General features: G+C 35.8%; 1 protein-coding gene and 1 long non-coding RNA gene across 2 annotated transcripts; both read left to right on the forward strand.

The window, feature by feature from the left end:
• The first annotated feature begins 6,466 nt into the window (after nt 1–6,466).
• On the forward strand, nt 6,467–6,991 carry LOC145239371 (uncharacterized). Its single transcript, XR_013862293.1, has 2 exons — nt 6,467–6,651; nt 6,847–6,991. It is a non-coding gene; the product is annotated as an uncharacterized LOC145239371 (long non-coding RNA).
• A 7,507-nt stretch (nt 6,992–14,498) lies between these two features.
• On the forward strand, nt 14,499–24,591 carry LOC145238357 (small ribosomal subunit protein eS10-like). The gene is made up of 5 exons (XM_080101499.1): nt 14,499–14,584; nt 14,733–14,877; nt 15,737–15,914; nt 23,909–24,021; nt 24,524–24,591. Exons 2-5 carry the CDS (start codon nt 14,734–14,736, stop codon nt 24,563–24,565), a joined length of 477 nt encoding a protein of 158 aa, XP_079957625.1. The 5' UTR covers nt 14,499–14,584; nt 14,733; the 3' UTR covers nt 24,566–24,591.
• The last annotated feature ends 16 nt before the right edge of the window (nt 24,592–24,607 follow it).

Below are 24,607 nucleotides of genomic sequence, written 5' to 3' on the forward strand. Positions count from 1 at the left end.
TCATGTTTTGTGCCCTACGTTAACAAAAAATATTTTTTAAATGAAATAATTTTGTGAAGCGATTTGGTCTGGACCCTAAAGGTATACAATCTCATTTAGTTTAAATAGTGATTCTGTGAGAGATTAAACTTTTTGGAATACTGAAGAGTCTGCTCTGCTTGCATTATTCATTTATTGCATCACAATCAACAAAGGAAAGGCTTTTATTCGCGCACAATAGCAAAGTCATTGATGGTTTTAGTCTTGGCTGTAATGTAACAAACGGCCTTTGGATTTGTATGTGTCTTGTAAACCTTAGTGAAATTCTTACATGTTGTTGCAGAAAATATTTAGTAAAGTAACTTTGAATGGTTAATTCAAAGCCGGATTCGACCCTCGAGCGCGAGTTTGCTCTTTTCAAGCTTACATAATTTCCCTCCGAAAACATTAAATTTCCCACTAGTGGGAAATTTCCCACCGATTAAGAACCACTGGTCTACACCAACACAATCCTTGTCTTGTTGTAAAAAAGCCTTTACCTCTTCTTCTAGTTCAGAAATTCTATAACATAGTTAATTACTTGTGGTAAACTATCAACTTGTTTTCAAAAAAGTGTTACCTCTTGGTTTTTACTCTTAATGTGCTCTGCACTCTTTCTTTCAAACAATGTCCTAATTGCGCTTTTTGTAATGTTTACGTGTTTTTCAGATACTTCTGTCTTCTGTTATGGTTATCGTTCATATCTAAGGATGAACAGTTGGAACACTGCGTTGAACCAGTAACAAAAATGGAGCAAGCTGATGAACTGCAGGAAAATGTATTTTAAACAAGGCAAGTTTTAACGTTCTACACAAAAGAGAATATTAAACCTCACCGATTTGCTATAATTTTTACACAGGGAATCAAGCTTGTACTTAGTGGGTCTCCCTGTTTGGTGGTGTTATGTGGGAGAGAACCTACTCCTGTGCTTCCTTGACAAATATTTGATGCTGTTATACTTTCAAGAAGTTGGCTCATGGTTACACTCCTGACACACTACTTTTCAATGTGACTGGCTTTACCTCCCCATCCATAATAACCGGCATTTACTGAAAATTTTGAATTAACAGCAACTAAATATTTGGGTTGATCATGGTCATCTTTGAAGACTAAACAAAGTTTGTCTTCAAAAACTTTTTTTCCCAACCATTTGGGATTTTTGCTCTTTTGAAAGCTGAAAAGTTTTTATAATACAACTGAGGAGTCACTTTTCTTTCTGATGGTGGTTGCCTGACACTTTTTTCATATTTAAAACTTTTCTGGGGCATATTTTGTGTTGAAAGGCTTCCAATCTTCAGCTGGTTGCGGCTGGCTTCTATTAAATAAAGCAACCATTTTTTGTAAAAAAACTCTTTTGAAAAGTGGATTTGACAAATTCTGGCGCTGTCTTTTTTGTACAGCTCCTTGATGTGTTGATCGCTTCTATACCCAAGAATAATTTTTTCAAGGCTATCAGCCCATTGGAACTGTGATGAATTTGTATATTTTTTGTTTGGAACATGAAATAATGTGAATTGTGGTGTCCGGTTGTGGCATTGTGGCAGACAGCAAAACTTAGACATATTTTATGAATAAATTATTACCTAAAAATATAAAGTTGTAGAACTTTTTCGCTCTGTTAGAGCTCATCAGATTGCCTGGCAGGCAATGAAAGTTCAAATGAAATGGTCAAAAATACACTTACCTTTGCTGCTTTCAGTGATTTGTAGCTATTAAAAACCATAGTTTGGGTTCCATTGAAAATAAAAAATGCTTCTTGTTTTTGGTCGGAATTCTAAAATTCATCGGTGAAAACTTTATGAACCTGACAAATAGGCTCTGGCCAAATTTGCTTTTTATTCACAAAAAATTTCTCTTCCTTGTTGCACAAAACCTGTTTCAGTACCACTGTGAACAATCTTTTATAGTTTGTTTCTTTTGCAACAGAGATGGAAACATGCGATGACAATTTCGTATCGTTTTGCGCGCTATACGCTTAACCGTTTACATTTTTAAGCAAAAATAACTCATAGAACACAAGCGAACTACAACAAAATGCTGAAAAAACTTCTATGCACTGAACCGTGACGCAGGAAAAGTCCTAAAAGTCCATTGTTACGTCAGAGGTTCCACTCATGTTTTTAATACTCTTTGGTCAGAACTTGTTTATTTAAACATCTTTTCTTAATTTTTGTGTACAAACCATTAATTGTTTTTAACTTTCTTAATTGCTATACTTGCTGCATTACTTGGTGGTAAATAGCTTATAATTCCTTTTTTTGAAGTGCAAAACTCTGCAAGCTTTGAAATTTACAACACTCTCACTTAAAACATATCATTAAACATTGTGCTTCCTTTTTACAACCAAAATGAATCATAAAGTTATTGTTTGGGCAAAATAATTGATAGCTTCTTCCTTGATTTCCAAATGACAATTAAGAAACTTTTTTCTATTTAGTGCTAGCACTGCAAGTGCAAGTATTTTTGGAAATAATGGTGTTCCCTAGAAAAGTTTGCATCCTTTTCAGTGTTGAAAAGAATCGTTTTGCCTTTGAGGGACTCATAGAAATTGCTGGCTAACTGGCTTTTCTTTTTTTAAGTTTCAGTAACTATTTTATCAATAGGATATGCTTGCTGGTCACTACTATCTCCTCTGTAGAATGTCCATTCTTAAAGGGCCCCGGCAGCGGCGATGTGACTTTTTCTACATTTTAGCCATTTAGAATTGCCATACTTCAGGGATTCATCATCATCATTTTTCTTTCCCGCTTAATCCTTTTGAGGGTCGCGGGGGCAGCAGCTCGAGATTGAGCCTCCACACTTCACGGTCAGTCACCACTTCCTTCAGTTCATCCGGATAAATTCCCAAGCGATTCCAGGCCAGGCTTTTAACTTGATCTAACCATCGAGTTCGAGGTCGTCCAGTGGGCCGCTTCCCTTTTGGTTTTGCCAACAGAGATTGTTTGGGAAGCCTTTTCTGAGGCATTCTGTGAACATGGCCAAACCATTTCAGCTGGGATCGTTCGATTTTGAGAAGTAGAGGATCGACGCTTAGAGATTTGCGGATTTCGGAGCTACAGGGATTCCGAATCACTAATTTTTTTGTCCTATGATTTGTCGTTTTCGAGATATTCAATCAAACAATGAGCTCTCGAGCAACACCTTGGTATAAAATGCAGCAGCGATTGTTACGTCACCTCGTACCAACTTCTAACAATGGCGTTGGTCAGCTGTTGTTTTTGTACCATCATCATTTCGCCGAAATGCTAAGTGCGAAAATGTTAATAAGCGTTACGCACCACTGCGTACAGTTTCCAATTTTTTTTTTTTTTTAAACCATAGAGAGTGGTCAAGGTACGTACAAATCGACATTTTGAGGTATGAGAGAAAACGTTTCAGCTTGTAAAGTCACATTTCTTGTTTCAAACAGTATTTGCCAATGAAATGACTTTAACCGATACTTGTTTACATAAGTCGCCCATATACAAATGCATACACAGTATATAGTCCACTGTTACGAAACAAATAAAAAGACATTCCGAGCCTAATATTGTTCTATAAATCGGCACAGATGTACGTTAGAGCAAGAAGTTTCACCTCGTAGAGTCACATTTCTGGTCTCAAACAGTATTTGCCAACGAAATGACTTTAACCGATACTTCTTTACGTAGGTCGCACATATACAAATGCATACATCGCTAAGCCAATGTTACGAAAGAAATAAAAAGACATTCCGAGCCTAATATTTTTCTATAAATTGGCACAGATGTACGTTAGAGCAAGAAGTTTCACCTCGTAGAGTCACATTTCTGGTCTCAAACAGCATTTGCCAACGAAATTACTTAACCGATACTTGTTTACGTTGGTCGCACATATACAAATGCATACATCGCTAAGCCAATGTTACGAAACAAATAAAAAGACATTCCGAGCCTAATATTTTTCTATAAATTGGCACAGATGTACGTTAGAGCAAGAAGTTTCACCTCGTAGAGTCACATTTCTGGTCTCAAACAGTATTTGCCAACGAAATGACTTTAACCGATACTTCTTTACGTAGGTCGCACATACACAAATCCATACATCGCTAAGTCAATGTTACGAAAGAAATAAAAAGACATTCCGAGTCTAATATATTTCTATAAATTGGCACAGATGTACGTTTGAGCAAGAAGTTTCACCTCGTAGAGTCACATTTCTGGTCTCAAACAGTATTTGCCAACGAAATGACTTTAACCGATACTTGTTTACGTACACTCTAAAAAAAATTGTGTGAAGTTTGAATGAAAAATAATTCTCGTCGAGTAAATAGTGAAATGATTTGTGTATTTCACTTCATTCATTTTTTTCAATGATTCAAAGATTGATATTTATGCGAGATCTATCTTTGAATCATTGAGTGATATTGAACCTTTCAGTAGAATCATTGAGCGATATTGAGCCTTCAGTAGAAGTAACTATATTGTAAGCATGCTGTGGTAATTTGATTTGTTGATGGTAGAGGACTGACATAGACTCCCTAGTGTACTAATATATAACGTTTGTTAACCTAAAACAACTGCAAAAACAGGCACCCTAGCAAAGTTAAAACATTGGGTGATTTTAAATTCCAGTTAAAATACCAGCGATTTTGCAACACAAAATGTGAACTTTGCGGCGTGTACTAACTGCATTCTTATGTTTGTATGGGGTTAAAAAATGATGCAAACGTCATATGTTATGGGATTCCATTACTGTTTTTGCAATATTAACAGACAATCCCATGCTTCCAATCGCTGCCTAACGCCATGACCGTTAAATTTTTGTTGTGTCGGAAAAAAAGGAAACAATTAGATGCTGGTAAGACGTTGCAAAAAGTCGCCGGTATGTCATTTAATGGCATAAGCATAAGCACGTGATCAGATGCGTAATCGTTAATTATGCCTCCAACGCACAACCGTCGTTATGGTGTTGTTATAGCGACTCGTGACTTGGCGTTATAACTTGTAAAGCGCTCACTGATTTGACGGCGACGATGCACTTGACGTCTTTGCAAATGGTACAGTGACCGGGCGTCGACGTAAAAGCGTAGCACATGTGTTTACATTTTTGCCAACGACGAGAGCACACATTTATATCGGTTCCAATTACCCGATATAAACGGCAAAAATGGATTCGAATCTAACTGGATTCGAATCCAAAGGATTCGTTATTCTACTTTGAACATCCCTAATAACACGTACTAAAAATAGAAGAGAGTGGTTTAAAATTTACACAGTAAGGAAAACAAATCACAAAAAAGACACAACGCTTAAAATTTAGTTGTTTTTAAACGTTTTGGGAGTCTATCATGAGACACTGGACCACTTTTCCAATTAATTTTGTGTTTTACATTTGAACCTTTGAGAACCTTAATACTTTTTTGGTAACAATGATGTTTTCATACTTAATAACTTAAAAAACTTTTGTTAATGGTTGGTAAATGTTGATGAACGGACAGCTTGTATTGGCAACTTTTTGGGAAGATTGGGGGTTGGAAGTGCACCTGGTCTTAATTCTTTACGTTTACGACTTCCTTCTGCATTAATAATAAAAATGTTCAAATAAATGAGAAACCTTGAAATCTTTGGCAAAATTACCATACCATTAGTAAATTTACTTTGTGAAAACTTGCAGTCAGCATTGCATAGACATTTTGTAAAGTAATATTTGTCATTCACAATGTTAGTAATTTGCCTTTCCTATGTTTTTTGTTCTACAGAAAATCTTAGAAATTACCATTACAACTCAACTTACTCATGATAATATCTGCAGGCGTAAAATGTAATTCACAAATTTTCACCAAATCTCTTTTGTACAGTCATTTGATATGATTGTCCATGCGACAACCTAGAATATTTTTTTTACATTTGTTCTGCCCAGTTTTGATGATTTTTGCTGCAGATCGATTTTGATTTCACACGAAAAAGGCTGACATCGGGTGCCCTTTTGTCGCAAAATGGCATGCAGCACATTCTTGCCATTTTTCTTAATTCTATATAGGTCACTCAATAACAAATCAGGCTAATCAGATAAAAAGAACTCTTCACGACTAATTTGACAACAATTAATACATCATTAATTTGAGGCTAATACATTATATTAAAGAAGCATTTGTATTTTTACTGTACATTTCGTTTTGCAAAACCCAAGTTTCGTCTTTAAAACCTGTGCGCAACAATGAATAAGACGCTATTTTACGTCAGTTGAGTACGTGACAAGAATTATGTCACACATATAAACAGAACCAGACAAGCTAAATTTTGGTTCTCAAACTTTTTTGACCGCGACCCAAATCTGAGCTTTATAAACATCTTGCGACCCAAGCCTCAAACAACAAAAATGTATTTTTTATTTTTGTATGAACTGATCTGCCCCAAAACTGCATTGCGGGCAATGGGGAGAGACTGAAAAAATGACGATAATTTTTGTTTTGGTTTGTCAACAACTAGTGAAACAGGTTTGAAATGAAAGCACTGTAAAAAGCATATACCAGATGATTATTGAATTTGTGTTAACAAACATATGTTGCAGATTTTGTTGAGTATGCACCTGCACCAAAAAAGAAAAAGAAAAACAAACCACCCAATGAGTTTGAAGCAAAGCTGCTTGAATGTCTCAAAGAACCGCCTCCAAGTAAGTAACAAAGTGTTTTGGTTTTCACCTTAAATGTACTCTTTCAACATACTGTTATAATTGATCATGTTTTAAATCTCTAACTATTCGGGTTTTTTGTGGCACTATATGAATATGCAGTCAGAACCATCAAATACATATTTTTGCATTTTTAAATGTAGTGCAAGTGTAAAATATGGTCTTATACTTTTGTAGATGTCAACAATGATGAAGATCAACTTTTTATGTTGAGCTGTGTGCCACAACTAAAGTTACTTCCCAAAAATCAAAAAAATAACTTTAAAATTGAAGTCTTAAAACTGCTGTCTGCTCTAAGTGAATAAAAAACTCATAAACTCAACTTATGTTCAAACAAATGGTGTATGTTTATATGTTACACATAATACACAATACACAAGTTTAGAGCTTGGGGAAAATTAAGCAGCATCAAAAGCAAATATTTGTCTGTAAATCATTTCGTTTTGCCATGGCAATGAACCAAAATCACTATTAAAATATTGCATTAGGTTATGCCTAACTTCTTCAGCTCTGTTTGAATGTCGACGTCCAGTACGATTCAATGGCCGCCATGCTGACTGTGGTTGGGTATCATGGTCACTGTTCTCGAGTACTGTGGAATCATTAGAGGTTTCCTGCCTCAAAAAATTGTGTAAAACAGTGCAGGCTTTGACAACGCTGTCTGCCCGACGGGGAATGATCGATAATGGCCGACGAAAAACACGAAAACGCGACGCTAGAATACCGAACGCATTTTCAACGATTCGCCTTGCCCGCGAAAGTCTATAGTTAAAAACTCTCTTATCACAACTGAGGCCGGGGCCAGGAAAAGGACGCATAATGTTGTACCGCAAAGGAAACGCCTCATCGGCGACAAATACAAAAGGCATTGCATTTTTTAGTCCAGGCAACAATTCTTCACGGGGAAGATCCAATTCCTCGTCGATCAGCTTACGTCCAAAAGTAGAATAGCGCAAAACACTGCCGTCGCTCTGACGGCCGTACGCACCAACATCAACGACAATAAAGTTGTAATCGGCATCTGCCACAGCGAGCAAAACAATACTATGACATTTTTTATAATTAAAGTACAACGATCCACTGTTAGCTGGGGCTTGTAAATGGACGTGTTTTCCGTCTATACTACCAACACAATGTGGAAACTGCCAGATTCGTTCAAAACTGTTTGCCACTTTTTTCCACATTTTCATGTCGGGAGTCGGCATATAGATTGGCTGCAACGTATTCCACAACATTTGGCAGGTATGCGGCACGATTTGAGAGATGGTCGATTTATGAACACGAAATGAATAGCCAATGCTCTGGTAAGAATCCCCTGTAGCCAAAAATCTAAAAAATCATTTAATATTAAAATCAATGCCAATTGGAGAAGTATAGGCCTACTAGTATAGGTGCCAATTTACCTTAACGTAATACCCAGTCGTTCTGCTGCTGAAATAGGCCTCCTCATATTAGTGGTTTGCTTGGTTATACCATAGTATACTTTGCTTGGTTATACCATAGTATATGTTAGTATACTATGGTTATACCATAGTCTTTACATACCCTAGTCTGAAAGCGCAATGGCAAAAACAGCATTAAAAGTGGGAAGCTACGCCATCTAGCGGTGGTGTGGCACTTTTGCAGGCTACAATGGTATCGGTATTGAGAAAACGCGTGGTTAGCGTGTTTTTAAGCGTGATATTTGGTAATTTTTTTATTTTACCGTTTACTTTTTGAATAAAGTAACTTATCTGTGAGAGATAAACGTTTTAAAAAATGGACCATTCATTAAAAAAGGTTAGTATTGTATTAAAGTAAGTTATATTAGACACATTTGAAACTACATAGTTTGCTTCTGTGAACTGTCAAAAAGTTATGTAACTTGTTGTTTTTCAACTGTGCACTATGGGGGTATTTGATGCATTTTGTTCATAACTCCACAAGAATGACTAGTTTTTTGCAGTAAGTATTTTAAATGTTTTAATAATAAATTATGTACTAACACACATTGTAAAGCAAGGCTTATACACAGAGATAAGAAACAACATTAAAACACTGTTCTACCATGTGTTTTTGTTTTCAAGACTTTTTGAAATCCTTAGTTTTTTTTTAAGTTTTTTCGAATGGCCTTTTACTTTTATTCTGCTTTTTTGTTTGCTCCGATATTCTCTGATACATCTGAGAGAGTTGAAATATGCTCTCATTTGTACATATCTATATTGCAATACTTGCCAATTTTTCATTTTCATAAGAAAAAATCGCATTAGCCTTTACAGATTCAACAATTTTTTTATATCTATGTATTTTAATAAGTGAATTCTTCAGTCTTTCTGCACTACATCGATGCATTCCTTTTAATGACTGAACTGATTTTTTAAATGTTTTCATTCTTTTCATGGCTTTGCCTCATTGAGCTCAAGGTTTAAACAATTTAAACATCTTTTGTTTTTCACAGCAATATTTCAGTTGTGTGCCATGAACCTATGTCAGAATATTAGTTAAATGTTTAAATATTTGTTTATGACAGAAGGAAATGGTAAAAATATTTTGTTTTGTAGATGACTTTATCTGTTATAAGGTTCTGGAAATTGACCAAACATTTGTTTGTACTTGATAACTGAAACCCACACTGAAGGTTTAGAAACTTTTTTATATCCGGGACACAAGCAAATGTTTCAAGGGATTTTAAAAGACTTTGAATATTGATGACATTTGGACCTGTAAGTGTATTTAAATAAAAATCATGGTTGTTTGGAAGAGGAATGCCTTCAATAAAGCAAAGAAACACTGGTGGGCCATGGAAGCATTTTGATTGGGCCACAGACCAATTAAATAGAAAGCTTTTTTTAAGAATTTACTTTCATTTGTGTCACTACACTCAATTTTAAAAGAGTAATGGCTTCGGGAGGAATTGAAAAGGAATGTAGATGAATTTAAATTAATCAATTTTCGGTATAAAGTTACTTTCAGTTTCTGCAACCCTGTATGTTTATGTGGTAATAAACTACTTTGTGATTACAATAAAGCCAGCAGCATATTCATTGTCCAATTACTCCGTCATAACTGAACGTGCTCGATTAAAGTAGGGAAAGTGCTGTTTTATGATTTTTTTAATTAAGTTATTTTGAACTTATAATCTGTTTGAAATATGTTCTGCAGTTTTTTTATGCTGAACCTATTTTGTAGTTGTTTTCTTTCATTCATAAAAATTTACTGGGCCACAGAATTTTCGTGCAATGAAAGTGGGCCACGAAGGAAAAAAGGTTGAGAACCACTGCTCTAAATTCTCAAGTGATTCATAGTTGACTTTTTTGGGGGAAACTCATGTTTTTTAATTATTCTTCTGGAAGAAATTGATTTAGTGAAGCATTTCTGTGGTGAGTTTTGGGATGGTAGTCTACTAAACTTAATCCATTTTCGTTTTGTTGTTAATTGTATGTCATATTTATTAAAATGTAAATTACACATAAATGCTTTGTTCACATTTTTTGTTTGTGATGACTTGCAACAGCCTGATATTGAGCAGTACTTGCCTCTATTTTTACTCATTTTGAATTCCAGTTGTAAAATTTTACTCATTTTGATTTCCAGTCGTTTTTTTACAATCTGATGATTTTTATTATTGTTTGTTAAGTAAATGCTTTGAAATGTTTATGTGGTTCATTGTTATAGATAATAAAGACAATCTGATTGTTTCATAATGGATAATATTTTTTAGGTTGGTTAACAGCAAACCAACTTGCATTGTGCACTGCAAGAAACTTTTAATATTGGAGTACAATTTAAATAACGTTTCCGTTGCAATTATTGTTGGAACCTTCAGAAAGGTCGAAAAAAACTTAGGTGGGCCTGGTCGATATACTTGCCTAGTAAAATATTTAAGTTTTATGCGACATATGCGGTTTGAAACACACAATTTATGGCATAAAGTTTAAAATGAAACATGAAAAAATTTGCTTCGTTTTTTTATGAGTTAAAGGCCGACGAAGTAAAAAAAACGCGAATAAAACGCATCGATAGCGTCTTTTCTTAATACCGATTCCATTGTAGCCTGCAAAAGTGCCACACCACCGCAAGATGGCGTAGCTTCCCACTTTTAATGGGTAGAGCTACTAACACTGAGCTTCACCTTTGGCCCGACCTGGGAACTTCTGGTAGGTGGCGCAAAAGAGCATCGGCGTTTATGGTGCTGACTCAGCAATTATTCTTACCGGAAACCCAAATTGCTGTAACAAAACCATAAACGCCTATGCTCTTTTGGCCACCTACCAGAAGTTCCCAGGTCGAGCCAAAGGTGAAGCTCAGTGTTAGTAGCTCTACCCTTTTAATGTATGTGCGCTTTCAGACTAGGGTATGTAAAGACTATGGTTATACTTGTTTCAATCATTGCCAAAAGTTTATCAAATAAAGACGGAGACATTCTAAAATATTTCTGAAATTCTTCCGGTCTCTCATTCCGAAGTTCCTGTACCAGTGTATGAAACTCCCCTTTTAAACAGTAAAAACAGTTATAAACACACATTTGCTATGCACCTGTTTATTGCGTTAAGTTACCTTTCTGGTGGCGGCGTTGCAAAATGGGATGCACCCAAAACCGCCTCTGCCGTCGCTTGGCCAACAAGTAGCAACAACTCAAAACTTTTTTACGTCGCACATACCATCTGTTTATTAAAACTTGTGCATTCATGTTTTTGTTTTCATTCATTCATACACATTAACACCTCAAAAATACCATACAAGATCATATGTGGAAATATAATGTGACACGCCAAAGTTACTACAGTCACGCTTGACTTAACATAGTGTATACGCACTTCGCTTCGTACGCGTCATACACGTCTCTTTTCGCACGCGCGAACATTGTCCGTGTAAACCAGCCTTTACCACTGATCTCTATACACACTGGATTGCGCTACTCCGTTGAACGGTTGGGTGATTTTTGAAGCAAATTGAAGCGTAATGTCGGCTGAAAAGGAAGCCCCAAAAATGCATTGCGGGCAATGGGGAGAGAGTGGAAAAATGACGATAATTTTTATTTTAGGCATTTGTATAGCGATTTTTGCAGATATGATTTGTAGATTAATAGGACGCATGTATTCGAGTGTGTAATAACCAATAAATATGCGTAGATTGACTGTGATGTGTACTGGGAATACATTATTCAGTTAATGTTGAAATAAATCATTATTAAGTGGTAATAAATGTTTTATTGTGCAATATAAGTAGTTTACATGCATTTATTAATATTTAAGACACAAATCCAACAAGAATGGCTATTTTCTTCACACAAGACGATGTGATACTTTTTTTAGCATCACCTTGTGCTGATCCAAACTGCTGTTTTTGATTGTCAGCAAAGTCTTGGAGCTAAAATATGGCTATTTAAAAGTTTTTTTGTAGTAGGTTCAACATTATTTTGCTTCTATGTTACAAACCATAAATCTAGTAAGCTCACAATTAGCTCATTTAATCTACCCTTTTCAGTTTGCAACCAACATGCGTTGAATAATTTTTTTCTAATGTTGTGAATTCTCAAACTACAAACTGTTAACAAAATTCTAATATCTCAAAGAGATACATGTGTATATAAATACATTTAAGACATCAGAGCAGTTAGGGTGGACAAGTTTAACTACCCAAATGAGTTGCCTATTTATGTACTATTTCAGTCAGAATCATGAAATATTGTTTTTATTCTACTTAATAAGCAATTTTCTGCAAAAACACACCTGCACACCAGTTATCACCAACACTTAAATTCTTGCTAAATAGGACTGAAGGCAACAAATACACCAGCCAAGTTCATACAGATATCCTGTATTTTTTGTTAGATGATCACCATTATAACAGATGGTGCATTCACAAAATAAAAAAACAACAACCTCAAAGTTGTTTAAGTTTAAAATGTGCAGCATATCATGTTACAGGCAGTGTCAGAAATGATTACAAAACATACACAGTGGAAGTAGAACAGTATACACACAAAAAATATTTAATCTGATTCCAATCCCTCTGTAGTGCGTTCGTTGTCGAAAAAGGTTGTATTGTAATCTTGCAGTGTCATAAAGCTTGAGGGTTTGGGAGGAGACTGAAACATTCCAGTGGAATTTTACCAGAGACAATAAAGGTTGCTTATTGGAGAAATATAAACCCTATTATGTCTGAAATGTTTGAAAACAAATTTATCATAAATGTAAAATGGAATTGCAAAATTTCATAATATCACCATGGCAAGATAATAAGGACCCAAACCAAATGCACTCAATCGAGAAAAAAAGTCAAATAGTGTTAAAATAAATGAAATATTATTTTAGTTTTTGTGATTTTAATTTAAACATTATTCCACATGTTGGTCAGAATTTCCTGAAGTTTGATAACAGTCAAAAACAGCAGTTTGGATAAGCACAAGGTAATGTCACACAAAGAATTACATCATCTTGTGTGAAGGAAGTAGCCATCTTGTTGGATTCATGTCTAAAATACTTAAAAAAGCACGCAAACCACTTATATTGCATAATAAAACATTTATTTCCACTTAGTAATGTTTTTTTTTCAACACTAACTTAATAACGTATATCCAGTACACCTACACCAATACACATCACAGTCAATCTACGCATATTTATAGGTTATTACACACTCGAATACATGCGTCCTATTAATCTACAAATCATATCTGCAAAAATCGCTATACAAATGCCTAAAACAAAAAATATCGTCATTTTTCCACTCTCTCCCCATTGCCCGCAATGCATTTTTGGGGCTTCCTTTTCAGCCGCCATTACGCTTCAATTTGCTTCAACCGTGACGGCCAGTAGCGCAATACAGGGTTTATAGAGATCAGTGGCCTTTACGCTTCAATTTGTTTCAAAAATCACCCAACCGTTCAACGGAGTAGCGCAATCCAGTGTTTATAGAGATCAGTGGTTACAATCGCCGTGTGCGTAATAGAAAATTGGAAGGCTATTGTCTCTACGTTATAATGATCGGTTCATTTTGCTGTATAGCGTTGTCGAGTGAGGCTATATTTGGCTACGGTGCTATCAAAACTCTCAGAAAACCACTTACTATGCTGCAATACTCCAAGGTTACTAAGATAAAGCCACATAAAATGCCTATGATACAATAATTCAGTCATGATTGAGAATTAAAAATACTTGAAAATTGAAATGAAAAAAGTTCGTTTGGGCAGAATTGAATCACCACAACGCGACCCATTTTGTGACCCTGCGCGACCCATGTTTGGGTCGCGACCCATACTTTGAGAACCACTGAGCTAAAAGATGCTCACAGCTCCAAACTCGTATTTTCCACCTGTATACCTGACGGAGTGAATACAAGCAGACGACCTTTCCTGTCATGCATCGAAGCGTGACCGTGTCCGAAGCCATTTCTACAGGAGAATGACGTAACAATGGATTTTTTGGTGCAGTTTCTTATCATTACTTTTAAATTTAAAAAGAAACAAAATGTTAAAACAATGGACTTTGTTACGACAATAATCGATTAATTTAAGCGCCTGAACTTTACAACCGGTTCCAAATGTGAACTGCATACAAATTATAATGGACATCAATGTATACACAAAAACATTCTGAAACACCTGTAATGCAAATTTTTTTTACAGTTATTTTGAAATTCCTCCCCGGTTGGAAACCACTGGTTTAGCTGAAGGTTGTTAACCGCTGGATCTCAACGTTCTTCAACCCGGTTGCACGATGAACCCCAAGGTACACGCGATTGTTTCTGATTTGGTGTTTGTTGATTAAAATTGTGTTGCAAGTGCTTAACAACCAAATAAAAACTCAAAAGTAGGAAGAGTGCTGATTTTTTACACTTTCATTGGTATATGATTTCCATGAACAATTTGTAAGTTGTGGATCGAGAAAATGGATGAGGCCTTTTCTGTGAGTGGTGCCTGAGAGACTGTCATGTGAGTTTGTTAATATCCCGATTAATCCCTCCCATTTCGTAAATTCTTTGCAAATGTTTAAAAAATATGTATTATGTAATTATTTTTTACTGTGTTATCCCTCAGAAAAATTTGATTTTGTGACTTACTTTGTAGAAATCTATTTCAGAATGTTGATGCCCAAGAAGAATCGCACTTTGATCTATGAGCATCTTTTCAAGGAAGGTGTTATTGTGGCCAAGAAAGACCCCTACCTGGCTCAGCACCCAGATATTGAATCAGTACCCAACCTTCATGTTATGAAAGCTTGTCAGGTAAATACACCAACGGTTGTGGTAGCATTATATAATATTCATTCGTTATATTTAACACATGCAGTAGTTATAAGGAATAGAATTTAGGTAGATTTATTCATTAGTTAAAACATTTTACTTGGTTCAATTCCTTCTAAGATAGTCTATATTTAACTACAGCAACAGTTCTAAAGTGCGTAAATTTTACAGCAAAGATAAAATGTTAGTGGTTTCAAAAATATGAAAATGATTGTTGAAAGGTGAGTAATTTTATATACTGTCAGTCAATATAGTTAAAGTTCAACCCAGTCTGCAGAGTATGGCAGCTGCACGCGCAATTTTTTAAAAAAAATTTGCACGCCAAGTTTTGGGGTTTGGATACGAAAATTTTGCACCAAAGGCATTTAATTGGCCTGTCTCGACCTCTTTTACTTGCTTTGCGCCTGCTGAAATTTGTCTTGCACGCGAACTTACGGGTCGTGCACGCGCACACGCGGGATATGTAGGTCCTGCACGCGCGAGATCTCGTCGGGAACTGCCATGTTCTGCCGACTGGAGTCCAATAAGTTTGCATTCGTGAAATGGAATTGATCTAAATCTGTCCAAACAGCAGTTGTGTTTGGGTGTGCAACAGATGGAATGAGGATTTGCATACTATAGTAAGCAAAAAAAAAATTATTGCAATAGCTATTGCAATAAATTTACAGTTGACCTGCATTTGCACAATGTACCATGATCTTACAACTGATACTTACATGTCCTAAGCGTCATCACACCATCTAAATAGTATTTAAACCTAATGTATGCTGTTTAAATATAAGTCAAATATCTTTTAACAGATTTTTTTACATGATTATAAATGTCTGTGTTTGCTCCTTAGTCATTGAAATCTCGTGGATATGTTCGAGAGAATTTCACATGGCGTCATTATTACTGGATTTTAACAAATGAAGGAATTCAGTATCTTCGTGATTGTCTTCACCTTCCACCAGAGATTGTACCAGCAACCCTGAAGCGACAAGCCAGGCCATCTGAAGCTAGACAATCAAGGCCAAAAGGTTTGACAAAACAATTCAACCTTTTTCTTTTTTAATTTTGTCAGTGCGACAAGCAAAAGTTAATTTGTATCTTCTACAAACATCTGAATTAGCACGATGTTATTGAATCACATCACATTTGCAATTCCGTATTATCAAACTCAAAACAGTATCTTAAATTTTTTGGTATCACTGGGTAACGCATTTTTCCAATAAAACATGTTTACGTTTTTGATTGAAAACATGTACTTACGTTTATTATAATCTCAGAAAATGTGTTATATTTTGAAAGTAAATGGTGCACATCATTATGGGTCCCCTTCCCTGAAGGGGACACATATTGTTTTTGTCCGTATTTTTTTTTCTTTTTCTGTCTAACGCTGGTTTGTAACGCTCGTTTGGTTAAGAAAGAGTGCTTTAAATTTATTCAAATTTGGACATATGTTAGATATTAATCCAAACTTGGTCCACCTCAAGTTTGACCCCAAATTACCCAGCGGTTCACCCACAGGCCCCCGAAACGTAACATTTTTAACGCTGGTTTGTAACGCTGGTTTGGTAAAGAAAGAGTGCTTTAAATTTATTGAAATTTGGACATATGTTAGATATTAATCCAAACTTGGTCCACCTGAAGTTTGACCCCGAATTACCCAGCAGTTCACCCACAGGCCCCCGAAACGTAAATGTGTCTAACACTCGTTTGGTCAAGAAAGGCACTGTAGGCAGAAGTCCCAAGAGAGTAGCTCAATGGTTTACGATAGCAGGAGGGCTCAGCTTGACGTCGGACAGACGTTTTACAAGACGCCGTTTCGGTGATCAGAAATCAGCTGTTTTGCACAGCAATGCTATTTCGTTTTATTAAGTTATCACTCACATTTTCAGTTTTGGCAAAGGTTTCACACCTATGACGTGATTTAAACCTAATAAGCGTGCTTCGGTTTCGTATATGTCAAGCAAAACTTGTTAATCAAAATAAAGATGAAAAAATAAACTTGACATTTTTGCAAGATAAGTGTTTTTCTAAATGCTCGTTGTCAGGTCGGCCGCCGCATGACCACGGGTTACTTAAGGTCAACTAGTAGGTATTACTAACACAGTTCGGAACTTTCTTTCGTCATAACGTAGCGTTTTTTTGCAATCAATTTAGGAATCAATAATCAAGGCATGTATAAATTAGGTTAAACAGTGTTGTTGAACAGTAAGGACGGCGTGCTATTGAAAACGGTGTCAATAGGTCAAACACTCAATTGGCATGTGCACCCTGAGAGGTAAACAATTTGTTATGTGTACACTTGTAGCAAATTGCTTTTTAATTTAAAGTGTCTGTAACACAACTGTTACAGCTTTCTAGAAAAAAATGTGTTTAAAACCCGACCTTGGACGACAATATCTAGGTCAAAGCAAGAGATTAAATTAAAGTATTTGTTTCGTTCTTTTTTAATGTTTTTGTAATTCTATGACAATAATAGTGCAAAAAGAATACGAACAAATTTATTTTATTGTTAGGTTAATGCTTTTTAAAAATTCGTCCTTAAGAATCTAAAAATTACCCCAACATTTGTTTACCGTAAATCTGCACAAACACGCGCATGGGGACCCATTAGTTTTTGTTTAAAAAAACAATCATATATGTAGATCAAATGATGTGTATAGTAAATTGATAAATATCGTATAGAATATATAAAATGGAAGTATATCAGAAAGCCACCCTTCTAGTTATTATGGGAATTTGTTTTTTCTTTTCTTTTTTCTTTCCAAAGTTTGTCCGACTCTTTTTCCATCAAATGTTTGATGGATTTGGATGAAATTTACACAGATGGTAGATATAGTTATGTAGATGTGCATCCCACTTTGTTTTTGTTGATAATCCCAGTATTTACCCTGCTAGCCCCCTAAAATGGGTTATTTTCTTGCCAAAGTTTGTCCGACTCATTTTTCCACCAAATGTTTAATGGATTTGGATGAAATTTACACTGATGGTAGATATAGTTATGTAGATGTGCATACCACTTCATTTTTGTTGATTACCCCAGGATTTACTAGTGATGGGACGAGTACCTGGCACTTGGTATCGATGGTATCGAACGATTTCAGTGGTATCGATACTCATACTCGGTATCGAAATATTTTGCCTCAGTTTTCGATACCAACGTGCGAGTACCGAAGGCCGATTTACACCATAAGAATACGGACAACTTTATGCCAATATTTGCTTTGGACAGCACAAAATTGGAAAAAAGTTCCACCAGTTTACATATATCTTTTTCGCTATCGCGTGGAGATTAAATTTTTCGGCATGTGTGTGTGCACGCCTGTACCTCGGCCATGGCAGATAAATTAGCCAGTGATATACAACTAAGTACAACACTACACTTAAGTACTCTGTAATCCTACTCGGTATCGGTACTCGCTTCAAAACCTGGTATCGTCCCATCACTAGTATTTACCCCGCTAGCCCCCTAAAATAGGTATTTTTCTTCCCAAAGTTTGTCCGACTTGTTTTGCCATCAAATGTTTGATTAATTTGGCTGAAACTTACACGGATGGAAGATATAGGTATGTAGATATGCATACCACTTTGTTTTTGTTAATAACCCCTGTATTTATCCTGCTAGCCCCCTAAAATGGGTGAGTTTGTAAACAGTGTCAGAATTGGTTGAAATTTGGATAGCTTGTAGAGCAGGGGTGTCCAACCTTTTCGACCAAAGGGCCACATGCGGTTTACGAATGATTGCGCGGGCCACTTGAGTGTTACTGCTAATTTAGGATCTTCGAAATAGCTGTCTTATAATTTCTAATTAAAATCCTCACACTAAAATTCTAATCTTAGAAATGTGTATTATCCTCGTTTACAGTTATAAGAACAATAAACACACCAAGATATAGGTAAGTCAACAAAGTTTTTCCCACACGTCGACATTTCAATGTGAAGTTTGGCCCTGTTTTTCTCTAACAAGTTTGGCAATATTTCCGGCCTGGTGAATATTTTAGCGCAACTGTGCTGCTACGATTTTGCCCGGCGAAATAAACTCAACTCAACTCAACTCAATATTCGGTGAGATGGAGCAATGCGCAACGATTTTTTCATATGGCTGTCAGAAATTAATGATCTTACAGGGGATTTAAAGTCACATGTCAACCTTTCTTGGAAAGTTCTGTTAGCGTTACTTGCTTTTTGTTTCCTGTTTGGCATAATCTATATCACTACAGAGTGCGGAAGATGTTTTACTGCTAAATGCGTTTTGCGCGAGTCTCTGATACCAGATGTATCTCAATGAACCAAGAAACATTACTGACTGACTCTTCAAGCACGAGTCAGATTGTGACGTAACAATGTAGAAATTGTGATGCGTAACAATGCGCATTGTGATGCAACAAAAGTAACTTGAACAGTTGTGTATTACTACTCTATTAACAAAGAAATAAAGCAAACAATAAATGTCATTTTTTCGGAATCGCTATAAATTACTTAATTAATTAATTATAGCGAAAGTTCGCTATAAATTACGTAGGCGATTAAGTTGCCAATAAGTCATTTCAAAAAATACCACGCGGGCCACTCAAAACCTTCCGGCGGGCCACGGGTTGGACACCCCTGTTGTAGAGTATGCCATTTATAGGTGTTGATTGTTGTGTTCAGCCCTGTTGCCCGAACATTTACCCCACAAGCCCCCAAAACGTATTTGTATGTTACTGGGCACCACAAACGAAAGATTTCTGTGGCGTAATAGTGTTACAAGGGCAAGCAGTTGTGTGTAACTCGTTCGTGACTTTGTGGTTTGCTTGTTTAACCTTTTTGCGCCATGGCAGTTAGGGGGTTGTTAACAGCCCTATGACGTCAGAAGCATTAACGGGTATTGCTCAAAACACCTCTAGTGGTTGAAATTTTGAACATAGGCAGATTGGGCTGAAATTTTGCAGTACTATTGATAGAGCCATTGAGGTTTCATATTTGTTTAGTTCAGTGTAAAACCCCATTAGTTACCCTACTAGCCCCATAAAATGGGTAAGTTTATAAAACAGTGTCGGAATTGGCTAAAATTTGGGTAACATGTGGACTATGGTTATCTCTTGAAATGCACTATTTTTGACTTTACATTTGTGGGGACCCATGAGTTTCTGCCTGCAGAAACAACTAAGGTTATAAAAGACGATGGCTGATATGGGACCCAATACAAAATAAGCATAGGAAATATATTTATGTTTTGAAATAGGTTATAGTGTAAATGCAACGACAAAATGTGCTAAGCCACCCTTCTTGTTGTCCATTTTCTTTTATACACCTTTTTTGGGTGGTACTAAATACAGCATGATACCGCATGGTGTGTGGAATGTGAAAATACAAGGGTGAATTTCAAACAAGGGTAAATTTTAGTGGTATTTCAATTACAAACCCTCAATCCAACCAGAATTCCCCTAACCGTCAGCGCTTTCAATAGTCCTCAAAATTAAAATTATCTAATATTCATGTCAAAATATGTATTTGTGTCCATTGAAACTGCTTACCATGTAATAACTAAGTGGTATCACGTGGTAACATGCAGTATCATGCGTTATTTGGTACCACCACTTTTTCAATTGTGGATTTGTATGCAAGCTTTAGTCAAGAAAGAGTGCTTCAATTTTTTACCTGTGATAGATAGAAATATTCTTGAATATCTACTTCATTCTAAAGTGATCACCATTTAAAATGAATTATTTTATTGGTTGTGCGGGACCGTTTTTCGTGGGTCCCTTAGCCTGAAGGGGACATATTGATTTCACTTTTATCTTCTCTGGAGTTTGTCCATGCACTTTTGGCATGAAATCTTTGTTGAATTTGGATAAAACATTCTCAGCTGATAGATATTGGTATGTACATGTGCCATCTACATCGTTTGACTCTTAAGCTCCACTGGTAACCCTACCAGCCCTCACAGAGTGAAATGTTATGCATGTTGCTAGTCACGACAAACAAAAAGTTTCTGTGCCGTATTGGTCTAATATTTGCAGTGGGTATGAGATTTGATGTGTTGGTAAAATTATAACATTAGGGTTCCTTTTCCACATAATTGCTTTTGTTCATGTATTTTCTTTGTGTAACACTGATTTGTTTCAACTGTTTGGTCAAGAAAGAGTGCATTTAACTTGTTCAAATGTACTAACCTGTTCGTTAGTTGGAACTTTGGTATGTAATTAACTAACACAAAACTGTAAATAACCCTTTACGGCAAAAGAGTGCGCAAAATAAAATAGTGTGGAGCCCTCAAGAATTATGAGTCCCCTTCTGAAGGGAACACATATATATTGTTTTTGTCTATGTATTTTTTTCTTTTTTCATCTGATGCAGATTTGTTCCCACGTTTTGATCAAGAAAGAATGGTTCAAACTTTTTCAAATTTACACACATTATAGATATTGGTCTAAAGATGGTTCACATGGGCGGATCTAAACGGGGGTGTTTTGACACCCCCCTCAGAAAATTGGTGAAATTTGCCGGACTCCCATTTTGAATAAGTTGTGCGTAAATTAAATAGGCCAAACGTTCCGTTTATTGCTGCATGATTACAGGGAGTCGTCATCTCAATACAGTGTGCCTTTATCGTTTTGTATTGGCTTATCTGATAGTGACATAACAAGGGGTGAAATGAAGAGTTTATTGCGCTACAATAAAAAAGTGGTTATCCGCCAAGGACGTTGAAGTCAAAAGTGCTGACTGCACTAAATGTAATGTATTAAACTGTTTTTGCAATTGAACAATGTTAAATCCTACTAAACTGGTTTAAAACGTTTAATGCTATATTTTGTGATGACCTACCAAACACGTAGTTTGTCACAAATATTCGATGGATGTAAATAGAACTATGTTGTTAAGAAACACGTAATTGGTAACTTTCCAATGCTTGGCATTTTTTATGCCTTGCACAGTAACCAACTTTATTGTATTCTTAACGTTGCACAACTTAAAAGGGTAACTATCGTTTGAAAACGTTCAGTACTTTAAAAGTTTTTTTAAAAGCAACTATTGTATTTTGATTACCTGACTGTTACGTTTATCTTGCAACTGCAGTTTTGATGAGTAAGCTAGATGGTAGAACCGTAATGGGAAATTTTAACTATTTCGCTAAAATCAATAGTTGTTTTTCTTTTCTTTTTTTGTCTATTGGATACGGGCAATAACAGATGCCAGTACTACTTGCCATTTGACATGTAAATTTAGTATTTCGCGTGAGGCGTATTGTAATTAAGAACAGGTTGATTTTTTTGAAGCGAACATCAGAACAGAGGGACTTCAAAGGTGCATTGAGGTAATATTATTTAGGTTTTAATACGTGGAGACGATTAAACAGCAAATTCAGGTTTGAGTGCAGCCCACTAAAAAATTATCAGTAAATATTTTGTGTTGTATTAGAGCAATGTCGTTTAAACTTCTTACTTAAAGAAACGCAAATGAACAGGGCGGGAACTATAGGTTATGTTTTGAATTTATAAACAATGCAACATCACAAGCTTTCAGCGTCCATGATAGTAAAACAGTTTTTACCAACCCGAATCTTTGGTATTGATTAAGTACTGCGTTAATTACAAAAGTGATACCTTGTGACTGCAGCTTTTTTGGTGCCTGAGTGACGTCAACGTTGTGACGTTTCCGTTAGGGGGAATACCCAAATCATATTATATAACGTCAGTAACGCATCAGGGAATTTCGCAAATAATTGTTGGACACCCGCCTTAATTCTTTTCTAGATCAGCCCGTGATGGTTCATGTGAATTTGGACCCCATTTGATCCCTCAGTTCACCCACAGCCCCCAAAACGTGAAATTTTTAAAATGACTATATATACTTGCTAAAACAGATAATTCTGGAGTTTCATACTTTTTTGATTGGTACATTACAGCGTATTTTAAAGTACTGTATTTTGTAACTTGAAGTTGTATATATCCATATTCACCCCTTCACCCCCAAATATTTGTTTGTTTGTTTACATGTTATGAGGTCAGAAATACAAGACTTAACCTGCTAAAATTTTAAACAGCTGTGGATAGGGTGCTCCTTGTTATGGGTCCCCTTCCCTGAAGGGGACACATATTGTTTTTGTCTGTATTTTTTTTTTTTCTTTTTTTTTTTTCTGTCTAAAGGTCAACTTGTACGCATTACAACACAGTTAAGAATTTTCGTCATAACGTATCTTCTTTATTTTTGACAAATCAATTCAAGAATTAGTACTAACGTCATGTATAAATTAGGCTAAACGGTGTTGTTGAACACTAAGGACTGCATGGTGTTAAAAAAGTGTCAAAAGGTCATTAAATGGTCGTTTTTGCTAAACAAAGTTTAGTGAAAAACAAGTTGTTCTGTATACCTTTGTAGCAAACGACTTTTTTTATATAGTGCCTAATGTAACAGTTAGGGCTTTCTAGTAAAACTTGTGTTTAAAAACTGAACTTGAACGACAATATCAAGGTCAAAGCAAGATTAAATTGAAAGTATTTTTCCCGTTCTTTTTTCATTGATTTTTTTGAATTATATGACAATAATGACGCAAAAAGAATACGGACAAAAACATTTAAAGTTAAGTTAATGCTTTGTGAAAAATTTGTCCTTAAGAATCTAAAAATAATCGCAACATAGGTTTACCGTAAATCCGCACAAACACGCGTGTGGGGACCCATTCGTTTTTGCTTGCAAAAACAATCGTATATGTAGATACAATTGTGTATAGTATAGTAAATTGATAAATATCGTATAGAATATATGAAATGGAAGTATAACAGAAAGCCACTTTTCTTTTTTACACTTTAGCTAGTTATCCAAAGTTTGGCCCCAGATGACTCAGTGGTAGTTACCTTTAAAGCGCCTTTGTGCCCTTTCCAGACAATTCTCATCAGGGTTAATAGTTATGTATTGATCAGGGACAAGCTTTACGCATGACGACACTAACCATCAGGCAATGCTTTCTTCGAAATAAATCTGTAACATTTTTTGTCACTTGTATGACACTGAAAGACATCTCATAAGTTGTCCTGTATTATAGTGGATGAACCTCGCCGGGCTTACCAGAGTGACCGTGATTCCTACAGACAAGGAGGACCTGGTGGTCCAGACAAAAAGGCAGATGTTGGACCTGGTGCAGGAACTCTTGAGTTTGTAAGTGTTATGTTCATTTACATTTTGAAAAAAAAAACTTTTTGTTTCAGCCAATACAATTTTGCATGGTAGTTTTGCATATTACCTTGCATCAGGTTTAGTCAGGATGTGCCAAATGATTTCAAAATGCATTCATGCAACGGGATAAGTTTGTTTTTACCTCTGTACAGCTGCAGCTCAGAACATAGGACAAAACTAAACCATTTTTGTATTCAAACATGCTTGTTCAAGTATTAGTAAACAAACAACTTAGGACTTAATCCCATTCATGTCTTGGCAAAGTCTTCAACTGAAGTTGTTTTGTAGTATTTTAAGTGTGCATAAGCACAGTTTGTTTATTAAGCTTAACAATGTTTTTTGGAATATACATGTTGTCGTTTCCACAAGCGTAGGCTTTTTTTACTGCACTTTACCCTACTCCCCAGGTTTGCTTTTCCTACAATCAAGCAGGAAACAAAAATGCAAACTATTAAAATTTTTGTTTTATTTGTTTTTAATGTAGAGAGGAGGATTTGGCAGAGGTCGGGGTGCACCACCGTCATAATTATACCAAATAAAACTTACAAGAAATGCGTGGTTTGTTTTG

This window comes from Phallusia mammillata, chromosome 7 (assembly GCF_965637545.1).
Source record: "Phallusia mammillata chromosome 7, kaPhaMamm4.hap1.1, whole genome shotgun sequence".
In the NCBI taxonomy this organism is placed as follows: domain Eukaryota; kingdom Metazoa; phylum Chordata; class Ascidiacea; order Phlebobranchia; family Ascidiidae; genus Phallusia; species Phallusia mammillata.